The sequence below is a fragment of the Podarcis gaigeae genome (genome assembly GCF_964106915.1).
Source record: "Podarcis gaigeae genome assembly, chromosome: 13".
Taxonomy (NCBI): Eukaryota; Metazoa; Chordata; class Lepidosauria; order Squamata; family Lacertidae; genus Podarcis; species Podarcis gaigeae.
The window spans coordinates 17,231,992-17,244,050 of NC_139689.1; the positions used below are offsets into that span (position 1 = coordinate 17,231,992).

The 12,059-nt window shown below is 46.2% G+C and overlaps 1 protein-coding gene across 3 annotated transcripts in view; it reads right to left on the reverse strand.

The window, feature by feature from the left end:
- Positions 1 to 12,059, reverse strand: part of ITGAL (integrin subunit alpha L) — a 38,631-nt gene that overhangs the window by 19,765 nt on the left and 6,807 nt on the right. For 2 of the 3 annotated variants that reach the window (XM_083707308.1, XM_083707307.1), the window contains exons 2-11: positions 9,809 to 9,926; positions 8,149 to 8,243; positions 7,497 to 7,561; positions 6,689 to 6,803; positions 5,628 to 5,758; positions 4,512 to 4,657; positions 3,243 to 3,387; positions 2,636 to 2,786; positions 1,476 to 1,543; positions 880 to 1,012 (exon numbers count right to left, since the gene is read on the reverse strand). In XM_083707308.1, the coding sequence (XP_083563434.1) occupies positions 880 to 1,012; positions 1,476 to 1,543; positions 2,636 to 2,786; positions 3,243 to 3,387; positions 4,512 to 4,657; positions 5,628 to 5,758; positions 6,689 to 6,803; positions 7,497 to 7,561; positions 8,149 to 8,185 (991 nt within the window). In that variant the 5' untranslated portion in view covers positions 8,186 to 8,243; positions 9,809 to 9,926. Of the gene's footprint in view, positions 1 to 879; positions 1,013 to 1,475; positions 1,544 to 2,635; positions 2,787 to 3,242; positions 3,388 to 4,511; positions 4,658 to 5,627; positions 5,759 to 6,688; positions 6,804 to 7,496; positions 7,562 to 7,761; positions 8,115 to 8,148; positions 8,244 to 9,808; positions 9,927 to 12,059 lie in introns of those variants that run through there. The other variant, XM_083707309.1, reaches the window with a different exon arrangement.

Here is a 12,059-nt window from a genome sequence, read left to right on the forward strand (position 1 = left end):
GATTCCCGGACCATCAGCCGGCTGGATTTAGAAGGCGATTGGGCCAGATCCGGCCCCCAGGCCTTAGTTTGCCTACCCATGGATTAACCCTTAGGTATCGGTAAAAGCCCAAGGCATCCTACTATTATGAGTTGGGGTGGGGTGGAGTCAGTCTGCAGCAAGTTCAATGGGAGAGTTACTGCTGTGAGCCCCTCCACCCTTCCTTCAAGTTGTATATATATGTAAATAAAGTTATATATCTTAAAGACACCACAGTCTCTACTGAGCTTCATTCCAAGGAGACCAAACCCTGGGTAAATTCTGGGAACCTCTAGAGTCTCTTACTGCTTAGAGATCAGGGTGGTGCACTGATGTGCAAGTTACGCTGTCACCGTTGTAACTGCATTTCGCGTTTCTGGTCTTAACTGATAATTTTACAAATACCAAAACCCACAATTGTCTACAACAGGGAGGGGAAATCTCTGCCCCCACAGACTTAATTAGGCCTGGCAGGAGCCCTAATTTGGCCCGTGCGGCAGTTCCCCCACCCCAAACCCCGCTCTCCTGCTCTGCTCCATCACATGTGGCATCAGCCAGGAGGCAGGTGAAGGCGTGGCCTTCACTTTCATGTGTGCTTCAATAGGAAATGCACTTAGAAGGCACAGCTGGAAGGTTGGCGGCCTTCTCTTTCCCCCACCGCTGGATTACCTTGGAGGAAGGTCAGGTTGGCTGCCAACTCTATGTAGGAAAAATAACTGTCCATAGGCAGGATAGCTATATACAGCCCTGTTCAGATAAACAAACAAAAAACCCCACACAACACAGAGCTGGAAAATAAAGGCCCAATTAATGGGGGAGATGGTGCAGAGACCCAGAGAAAGGAAGGCCTTCTCTACTCACCCAGGTAGGCGCCTTCCATCTCCTTCCTGACTGATGGAGTCGTGATGAACTTTTCACTGGCCAAACCCTTCTGCTGTTCTAGCAGGCCCCCTGCCCAGTTGTCAGCACCCACAGCACCCAAGACCACCCGGCCCTGCCATATGGGAGAGAGACATGGAGAGAAAAAGGAAGAAAGAAACAATTTCAATATCAATGCTTAGGAGACAAGTTTTCAGCAAGGTTTCTAAGCAGAGATTTTTTATCCCATTCATCATCTGTACTGGATTTAGAATATGCCGCTCTTTTTAATTGTTAATATATAAGCAACTGTTTTATTTTATGCTTTTTAACATATTGCAAAATGGCTTTGAGATGCTTTGCAGGAAGCCATTCAGAAATGGAAATGGAAATAAATAATGGCACCGGACATTACCCTGCAGGCTGCAATCCCTACATGCGTTTGCCAGGGAGTGATCTCCCAATGAGCTCAGTAGGACCTACTGCTGAGCAGGTACCTACAAAAAGATTTATTTTAATTTATTTGTTCCAGAAGTTTACGCTCCACTTTTCAAAGCAGATTACACCAAGAGTCACTGCATTCCACAGTTCTGGCTCACCTGGGATATGTCAGCACTGAGTCCACTCGATGACAACTCCAGGTGGAACGAGCCAGTATCACTGGTACCTGTAATGTACACAGATTGGGTGGGGTAGGTGGGGGAGAGAGAGAGATGTATTTGTATAAACCTCCCACCATAGAAGAGGCTGAAATTCAGCTGCTTCAACTGAGGATCTGCAAACCATTCTGCTTGTCCCATTCTTTCTAAGAACAGGTTTTCCCTTTCCCTCCCTGCTTCCCCCATAAAACCCACTCTTTAGTGCAAAATCAGTACAAACAGCAATCTGCCAAAAAACCCACCAATGGCCACTTGTTCCAATTCAGCACTGGACTGTGGGTTTTCCTTGGGGAAAGTGGCAAGGCAAATGGAAGTGTGGATGAGCCCTGAGAAAGTACAACTATGGAGTACAGGAAACTGAGTAGTGGAATTGTGAACAGGTGACCGAATTTAGTAGATAATGACTGAACTTCACCACCACTGCATGCAGATGGTGAGTGGGGCCCTCTGAGCATGGTCAGAGTACACTCACCTCACTGCCAGGTTACCCCAGCAAGTGCGCAAGCAACATGAGTGAACAGGGTGGCTTCTAGTTCAGAGGGTCCATCTGTCTTTTGGACAGGTTGGTGGCCTGCAACCTCACTTCCCAAAATTAATCTCTGCCACCAGGTGATGCCCACAGGATCTTTTCCACAGATATGCCCATATGGTTCATGGGACCACCTGAACCAATCCCTGAGGGTATGCGCTGAACAGCTGTACCACAGGGAGTGGCCCCAAGAGACAGTGCTGGGTTTACACACAAGCAAAGTAAATTACAGTTCAGGGTCTCAGATATGTGGCCTCTAAATACCAAAACAAACAAAAAAAACAAAAAATCTGCATTTCAAGTTGTACATAATTGGTTAAAAATAAAAGAACAAAACCCATTTCTTTTTGGTAATGCTATAGAGCCTTTTAAATTTGATACAGGGCCGCAGCGTGTCTTAATCTGGCCTTGCCCACAAAAGTTCCAGATTGACCAGTACTCTGCCGGTGAGCTTTGGGTGCTTGTTAAGATATCGTTTTGAAAGACAGGGTTCCCTACCATTCCCTCTTCTCCATCCCACCCAACCCAACCCAACCCAACAAGTGACTAATCCATGAACCCAAATAAACACCTTCAATCGCATAGATCTTAGACTGGAGGTCGTTGAAGCTGCCTCTGAGCTCCTCAAAAGTGGCCAGCACCTTCACAAACTGGTCTGTGGGTTCTGAGGCAATTTCCCGGAGATTATCCTGAGCTTCTTCGGTGTTAAAATAATGCCCAATCTGGAGAGACAAGGAAGGACCAGATGAGGCAAACCAAGGTAGGACTTGGCAGTGGGGAGTCTATACAGGTGTCCGCCCCGCCCCCACCCCACTTATGCGTGATCGACTCACGCGCGGCCGCATATACGTGCAGCGCTGGGAATTAAATAATTTAATTCAAATGCAGAAATGGTGGGGATGTGATAGAGAGTCCTTGGGACTGGTGAGAAGACCCTCCCCGGAGCCCGAACAGGATGTCAGTGAGGGCGGAGGAAGCCCCAAATAGACTGGAGGCACAGCAAGGCTCTGTTTGCGCTGCCCAGCCTCCCCACCTTACAGCTGATGTGTGGGGTAGCGCAGCCACCACAGCCGCTTTCCTGCACCTCCTCCAGCCTCCTGCCGGCTGTTTTCTGTTTGGGCCTTGGATAACTTAAGCACTATCCTGCAAGGCTGAGACACAACTCCTAGGTACTTTACCCCAATGGCAAGGCGCAAGATGCCTTTTTTCTTGGCAGAGGCTATGACCCCATTGTCTCTATCTGAGGCAACTCCATCGGTGATGATGATTATCACTTTGTTAGATCCTTTCCGCATGCCGCGCTCGGGAATGAAAACTTGGTCCCTGCCATCAGTAAACAAGGGAATAGTTATTTTCTGGACCAAGGCAAATCCTTTGAAAACATGGATTCCCAAACTGCGGTCTGTAAGGTTCACCCAGGTGGTCCATGGCATGTCCACATTAAGTATTCATATTGATTTTTAACAGAGTTGTTGCTCAAATTTTGCCACAAGCTTTCTTGTGGGTGCCAGTCATCAGAATATTCATTTGAGTTTCTTATAAAGCTTCTTTTATTTCTCACGCTGCACTGTATTGTACTACGATTTGAATCTTATGGAATCAGAATGCAGGAGAAGATGGGCATATTGGGTGACCTCTTTTTATAAAAGTCAAAAGTGGTCCCCACCCTCCAAACCCAAGACAGCGTTCTGAGAACACACTGTAAACACCAAGAACATAAAACAGGGATAAGCCCTGAGAATGCAAATAGAATTTAAAATATTCGTTTAGTTTAAAATTTCCCTTAATGATTAGCACTAATATAAGTCAGGACTCTCCTGAGTTTTGTTTTGGTTTTTTTGCCGCTAGTGCAAATAAAGCTACCCTAGAGCTGAAGGACTTAATCCAGCAGCCAGCAGCCATCTTGTCTTATAATCCTCTGGCTGTCCTTGTAAGGAGGCCTGAAGGGGAAGAATACACTTAATCCTTGGTGAATTATATAAAGGACAGTATAAAATATAGTGCACGGCATCTTCTGCTGGGCCTGTTCTGCATTCGCAAAAATGTTCCTTTACTTGCCTATTATAAAGTCTACCAGCCAAATATTCAATAGACATAGTCTGAAATCTAAGCTGGGTAAAAGCATGCCCTGCAGCAGGAATAAGGTTGATTCCTGTATGTATTTTATGTTTATGGGTACAAAGAACAATAAAATCTCAACCTGAAACAGCCTATAGTTAGTGGCGGCACTTCTCTGCTACTGCTATGCCTTATGATGGTACTCTACAACCGATGGTATCTGCTCACTGTCATGATAAGAGTTGGGGGGCTATGCTCCAAGGCAGGTTCTTAGCTTATGTATCTCTTGTCAAAGGACACATGATCCCATGATCCGTTAGAGCCCACTCCCTCCTTCCCAAAGGGCCCCATTCCTGACTTTGCCACCCACTGAAAGCAACGCTACTCACACCACACATCTGATGGCCTTGAAGGTGTTCGTAATGCCTTTCATATGTGTCACTCCTTTCAAGAGTGCTCGAGGGTTGGGATTTCTTGTATAATCATTGAAATCAAACTCAATTTTGGGTGAGCTCGAAAACTGCACAGCAGCAAACTGGAAGGGGAGAGCAGAAAGAGTGCATCATTGTGGTAAAACAGTAATGCAAAACAAGCTAACCCTTTTTGCCCAGGATGAAGGATGAAGGTGTACTACTAAGGACCACAGACATTGACCTGGTTCACACATAACACTAAACCATGGTTCGCTTAAGACATTGCTCGTTTAACAAACCACAAGTTAACTGTGAGTTGTCCCATGGTTGATCAAACAAAACTATGGCTCACTTCTTCTGATGTCCGACAAGTACCGTATTTTTCACCCTATAGGACGCACTTTTTCCCCTCCAAAAATGAAGGGGAAATGTCTGTGCGTCCTATGGGGCGAATGCAGGCTTTCGCACCGATACCTCTCGCTCTCCAGGCTTCAGGAACCTATCCGCAAGCCTTGCACGCCCCCCACGGGCGCGCAGGCTTGCAGGCGGCAGCCTGCAGCACGGAGCGCCCTCCGGAGGACGCCCCATGCTTCGCGGAAGTATTGGCAAGCCTTGTGCACCGGGGGGAACTCCCCTCGGGCGCGCAAGGCTTGCGGGCGGCAGCCTGCAGCGCGGAGCACGGGGTGCCCTTCGGAGGATGCCCCGTGCTTCGTGCAGGTGTCGGCAAGCCTTGCGCACCGGGGCGCGCGTGGGGTGCCCTGAAGCAGAGCGCCCATGGCGCCGGGCAGACATCCGCAGCGTGGGGAGCCCTGCGGGAGTTCCCGCAGGGCTTCCCATGCTGTGGATAGCAGCCTGCCGCCCGACGCGCGGGGTGCCCTGAAGCAGAGCGCCCCTCGCGCCGGGCAGACATCGGCCAGCCCCACAAGCTCGGGGGACAGCGGGGAGGCGCAGCAGCGCCATCCCACTGTTCCCCGACCTGGTTTTGGGGGGGAAATAAAGGAGAAAAATTTTTCCTTTATTTCCCCCCCAAAAAAGTAGGTGCGTCCTATGGGACAGAGCGTCCTATGGGACGAAAAATACGGTATATCTTACATGTACAGTGCTGTTGTGTAGTCCGCCCATCACATCAATCATAAATTCCGTAATGTTGCTGAAATCCTTATTTTTCATGCTTTCTGACCCGTCAAAGAGAAACACCAGGTCCACATTCCCTTTCAAGCACTCTGTGGGACGAATGGGGAGATTGGTTATAATCTAGATGGAAATATGGGCAGGGAAGGAATGGTTTATTAAACTATGGGAACTGCCAACTTCGAGTAAAATTACCTGGATGCTTTGGGTTCAACCAGAGAAAAAGAAAATAAATTGATTTCAAGCAAGAATGGGCAATATTTAAAGAACTACTGTTCCAAAGTTGGTTGGTTGCCATTTTATAATATATGAATTTGATTCTTCATAAACAGAATATTATAAATATATAAATAAAATGACCCGGTTAATACCTTCTCTTTATTAGCTATATTAAATACATGAAGTGAGCTGGTTTTCCTTTTTCTCTCTCTTTATTGTTTATGCATTGATACTCTGGAATTATAGTATTTAAAATTTACTCAGAACCTCATGGTATTTGTAAAGAGTGTAATTCTTTGTTTGCTTGTGGCCATTTCAATACTTGCATTTTCAATGTATTGGGATATGCATATCTATATACAAGCAAACAACCAAGCAAATAAACAAGAGGGAAGTTGCAAATAAGTGTTGGGACTCTGGCTTGTCTGGCAAGAGAGCTGGCAATTGGGTGAGGAGATTTCCTGTGTCCAAACAGGAATATTAAGAAACAAGAAACTGTTTCTTAACAGTCCATCAAGGAAAGGCTAAGAAGAGGTTGAGGTATTGTTTCACCTTTTAACCTAGCTCCTCTCTGGAAGGAACTTTGCAAGTTGCATTCCTAAGAAACAGTGCTCACATTAAAGATGGAACCAATGACTGAAGAACTAAAGATGGAACTATTTTATTTAAAAATAAAATAATAGAAGCTTCTTCTGAGTTTCCAACCTTTGCTTAACCTGACAATTTTCTGGTTGAAGGTTTCATAGGCTGCACCCTCCCCCACTGTGAGATCTGCCCAGAGTGAAGGGACATTTCCTCCTTACTTTGGTATCCGGTCTTTATGCTCTCTGGGTTGCGCAGTTTGGCATCAAACAAATAGCAGATCCCGCTCAGGTAAAGATTTTTGTCACAATGCTCTGCGAGTCCCGGCCCACATGCCTGCAGGGGAGGAAGTTTCAAGTAACAGGTGAAAAATAAATATAAAAAAGAGGAAGCGATTAGATGGCATTAGATAGGGACAAGGAAAGTTCTGGAACAAGGGAAGTCCACAGCCGGATGAATGGAGAAGGGGGGTTCTGGAACTCCAGAAGTAACCGAATAGAGCAGAACTCTGTGGCCACCAAAGATAGATAGCGCCACCAAGAGTGAAGGGGTTTCCCAGGTGGAAGATTATGGACAGCAGAGCTGAAGTTTGAGCTGATTCCCAGAGAAATTCTCCTACACAGGCCTTAAGTGACACAAACAGGAGTTGCATAAAAGCACTTCCAATTGCAATTTGGAGTTTGCGCCTAAGGCACCCAAATGTCTCTGGGGGCAACCCTGGTCTCCTTTGGGAGGAAAGTAAATTTAATAAACAGTAAGGATTCTTGAGACTCTCATCATAAGAGTCAAATGAATCTTGGAAACACAGGCTGGACTCAACTAACATTTTTCCTCAGAGCAGGCTCACTACAATGAATTGTCATAACTAGCTTGGGTCGATTAATTTTAACGGGCCATGACTAGCTTGGGTCAATTAATTTTAAAGGGCCGACTCTGAATAAAAGTGAGTTGAATACGACCCAAAGACTCTGTGCCCAGTTTATGTTGCTCAAATTCACCCCCCTCCAAGCAATTCCAGCCCAGACTCACAATCATCTTCGACCCTCGAACGTCACTTGCCAGGGTCATGCCAAGGTGGGACACCCCAGAGCCCCCTGCAAAGAGACATCGAGGTCAGACGGATCTGTGCCAAATGAGACACACTCAATGTAGACCCTGCATGCCTGTAGCCATTTCCCCTAATCCTAGATAGCTGCACAGGCCTAAAAGCCAGTCAGGCCCCACCACACCAAGGCAAAATGGCCGCCATTTGAACAAGCCACCAGGGACAGTTAGGGAATCTCCCTAGAGCCACCTCTGACATGGAGATTCTGGAGCGCTTCCTCAATTCTTGTGGCATAATTCTTGTCAAGTTGTGGAAGCTCACTGAGGACTATCTATTCAGGGTCTGCAACAATGGTGGGGAAACCTCATGGTTGGGTGCCAAATGTAGCCCCCCAAGCTACTCTTTCTGACCCTCAGGAACACTCTCCTCAGGCCACAACTGCTCCCCAGGCACACCTCCTACTGGCCCTGCTCCACATCCAACTTGAGCTTTTTTGCCTGGCTGGAATAATGCCCTTCAACTCTGACCTGGCCTCATGCTTGCCTGTATGGTGGATCGAGAAAGGAGGTAAAACGCACATTAATCACTCTGGAAAGTTGCCTAAAAGAGCCTGCATCCTAGCGTCCCACAACTCACCATCAAGCGGGACGTTTTCACATGTGTCGCTCTGCATGTTACACTGGTATACTTTGCCTGTGGAGTTCTGCTCACCGGGGGCTCCCACAATGATCCTGACAACAATTAATAGCACGTGTTATGTAAAGATTTAAGCTTTAAGCTGCAGTTCCCAAAGTATGCCTTTAACAGCATAATGACAGGCAGAAATCAGGCAGACAAACTGGGTTTGTGGCAATGAAACAATGCAGGGAAGCTGCACCATCTGAATTTCTGCCTGCCGCACAGCTCTTAGGGAGGTTCCTATGCATTAAAAAATGGACCAGCCCTTCCCTTCCCTCCCCTCCCCTCCTCTTCTCTTCTCCCCACCCCCTGCTACAACTTTTCATTCTCACTTCTTGAAAACACTGCAAAAGATAACACAGAGTTCAAAAAAAGGGGAACAGGTTGGGAGTGCCCCCCTCAAAAAAACCCCCAACGAAACTAAACAGGATGTGAACTTTCCACTCAGTCACAGAATATAAATCCAGAAAAGTGAAAGTCGAAGTCACATGTATGGGATTCCTCTTTTCCCAAGCAAAACTGTTGTAGTGTGCTTTGTGCCGTGCTGTCAGTGGGGGTTTCTCACTTTGGGCAACTAAGGCACCACCCTAGATGAATCCTGTGCCCCCTTGGTCCTCCACAATGCTTCCATGTTCAGTTGCAGAGAGTGGAGGCTTCACTCTCCAGCTTTTCCCCATCAATATTCTCAAATCAGCCAATCCGCTCTTTTAAATTCCTAGCCAAAAGGAAACTATCACAATAGCCGGGGTCCCACCTACTGTCTCCGTGGAAGAAACAGAACAAATGCATCAGTAAAATATGTGATATTCTACCATTTTGCTAGGACATCTGGTCCCCAAGAACTTGAAAATTTTGCCTCCCCACCCTATTTTCCCAGTTTAGGTAGTTGTGACACTTGAATATACATAGGGAAGCAGTTCAAATTGACAGCGGAGACAGGGCAACGGCAACCCATAGCCAATCACAATGCTTTAAAACTCCTTCCCTTCAATAAAAAAGGATTCACACGAGGGTGTCCTAAAGTATGGAATGCCTTTTGCTAAGAGATCAGCTTAGGCCATACCTGAAATTGCCAATTGTGTGGACATTGACTGCGTCACTATATAATTTAGTTAGCAGGGGACCCTAGACTTGGTTGCATCTGGGTGGTATGAGGAGTTTCTTGCTACTGTTTTGTACTTATCGCAGATAGACAATTAAGTTTTTGTTCCGTCTTCCTGACTGATTCCTCCCTTTAAGCAAGTGTTCAACAACCTTAGGTCCCCAGATGTTTGTTACGACTACAACTCCCATAATCCCCAGCCATCTTAGTCAATGGTCAGGATGGTGGGAGTTGTAGTCCAACAACATACAGGGGCCACAGGGTTGAATAAGGCTTCTGCAAGGCATCCACAGCACCAACTTTCTTTTGCCTTTCACAACAGCTTGATATTTGGACATTTAGCAGATGGAGCTTCCTGATGTTGGGATTTTTGTCTGGCAGGTGTTTAAAGCATAAAAAAAATATAGGGAGGGGAGACGGGACGCCAACTGTAACCACTCATTTCCCACAGTTAGGAGAAACCCAACACAAAAATCATTTCCCACACATCCCCTGGCATGTGGACTGGGGGATTACCTAGCGTCAGGGCCTTCTCCAAACTGCAGGACCTGATATCCAAACTGCTTGCTGACATTGGAGGAGAACAGGGCTACTGGAGAGGTGTCAATATTGTCTCCCAGCGATGGTGATGGACCTGTGGAAAGAGGAGGTGCCATGTTTATTCAGAGTGGATGGAGTTAGAAGAAGCAGACCAGAAGTCATCTTCTTGTCATTTCCTACTGCACCTAAGTTTGCCAGCTAGCCAGGGGAAAAGAGGCCTAGATTGCTCCTGTGCCATAGATAGCAGTTTGATTTAATAAATCAGAAGGCAAAGTATTTCATGGCATGGAGATAAACATTGTTACCTAGTAATATCAGCAGGTCATGCTCCTGTTGAATGTACAAGAGCAGAGCAGAGTTGGTCAACTGGCAACCCAAAACCACAGTTCAATTTCCTCCACAGGTCTGTGGGAAGAAGAGGTTGCACAATTGAAGTGGGTTTGGTGATCTTGTGCAACAAACCCCTGTTTATTATTATTTTTGAGGTAAGGGAAGCAACAATAAAGTGCACTGGGAGGTGTGGAATGACAGTGATGTCATACAACCTGTGGAAACAAATCTGAATGCTCAATAAACAGCAATTCTCCATGCAAATTTTGTGCAAACAAATCAAGACAAATGCTTAAAAAACAAACAAACAGGTTATCTGGAAGATGGAATCAATTCTAAGCTTGACAACTGAACACCAGCTGAATACACTGCAAAAAAAAAGCTAGACCCCTTCTGCACTATACATTTAAAACAGTATCGTACCACTTGAAAGAGTTAGGGCTACCCCCAAAGAACCCTGGGAACTGTGCTCTGTTAAGGGTACTGAGGAGATCCCTGTTCCCCTCACAGAATTCCTTTGGGAGAGAGATTGATGGGTAAACCACTCTGAGACTTACAGTTCTGCGATGGGAGAATAGAACCTCTCAGAACCCTTAACAAACTACAGTTCCCAGGTTTCTTAGGGGACGGCACCATGACTATTTAAAGCGGTATGATACTGCTTTAACTGCATAGTGCAGATGGGGCCCTAGATACAACAGGGCAGCCGCAAGGACCTGGGTACATTTAATTCCTTTCCATTCCCATTCGTTTCCCATTTCTGCTCCATTCACAAACTGAGTGGGAAGCGGTGGCCTATTTTTATCTGAAATGGAATGTGTCTGAGAAAGGTGGAAGCTCAACGGTGGAGCATTTGCTTTGCATGTACAGGGTCCCAGGCATCATCAGATAAGGCTGAGAGAGACTCCCTACCTGTAACCTTGGGAAACTGCTGCCAGTCAGTATAATACAGTGGTACCTCTGGTTAAGAACTTAATTAGTTCTGGAGGTCCGTTCTTAACCTGAAACTGTTCTTAACCTGAGGTACCACTTTAGCTAATGGGGCCTCCCGCCGCCGCTCAATTTCTGTTCTCATCCTGAAGTAAAGTTTTTAACCCGAGGTACTATTTCTGGGTTAGCGGAGTCTGTAACCTGAAGCTGGGTTAGCGGAGTCTGTAATCTGAAGCCAAGATACCACTATACTGAGAAGGTGGACCAATGGTCTCTGGCTGTGTATACAGCAGCACTGGGGGGAGGCAGCAAATCCTGCCCTCCCCTCCACACTGCTTTTTGTGTTTAAAAAAGAAAGAAAGATACACCCCACTTGGGTTGTGCCTTCATTTTAAAAACACAGCTCCCTTGTTACATTCATTTTGATTATAAAACCAAACGGGACTTCAAATGAATGAATTCATTTACTTCTCAACCAGGCCACTCATTTCTCACTCCTTTCTTTTGAGATGAAAAGCTGAAACAGCCTGTACCAGGTCGCAGAAAGGTTACGGGTGTTGGAGTTGGTATATGCAAATATATCTGGTTAGCCTTTATCTTTTCTGTCAAAAGTTAGGCAAAACCGAACCTTTTGGAAATGCAATAGAATGTGTGAAAATGTCACACTATTTGGATGGAAAACACAGAAGTTACAAGCAGGAGAAGAGCTGTCCTCTCACTTAAAGCAATGAGAAGGAGGGTGTTTTAAAATTGCCTTTGTGGCAAGGGATCTTTCTAATCCACCTGGAAGCTGGCATGTGATGTCTGGTGTCTTGAAGTAGCTGTAGACTACCCAAAATGTTGCACCGTTTGCATGGAAATGGCCGAAGTCACAGGGCACAGAAATAATCTTTGTTGCTGGGGCTTCCCCGCAAACGTGAAGGGCTCCTATGTTGAAATTTCCCCTACATACTGGCTAAGTCACCTT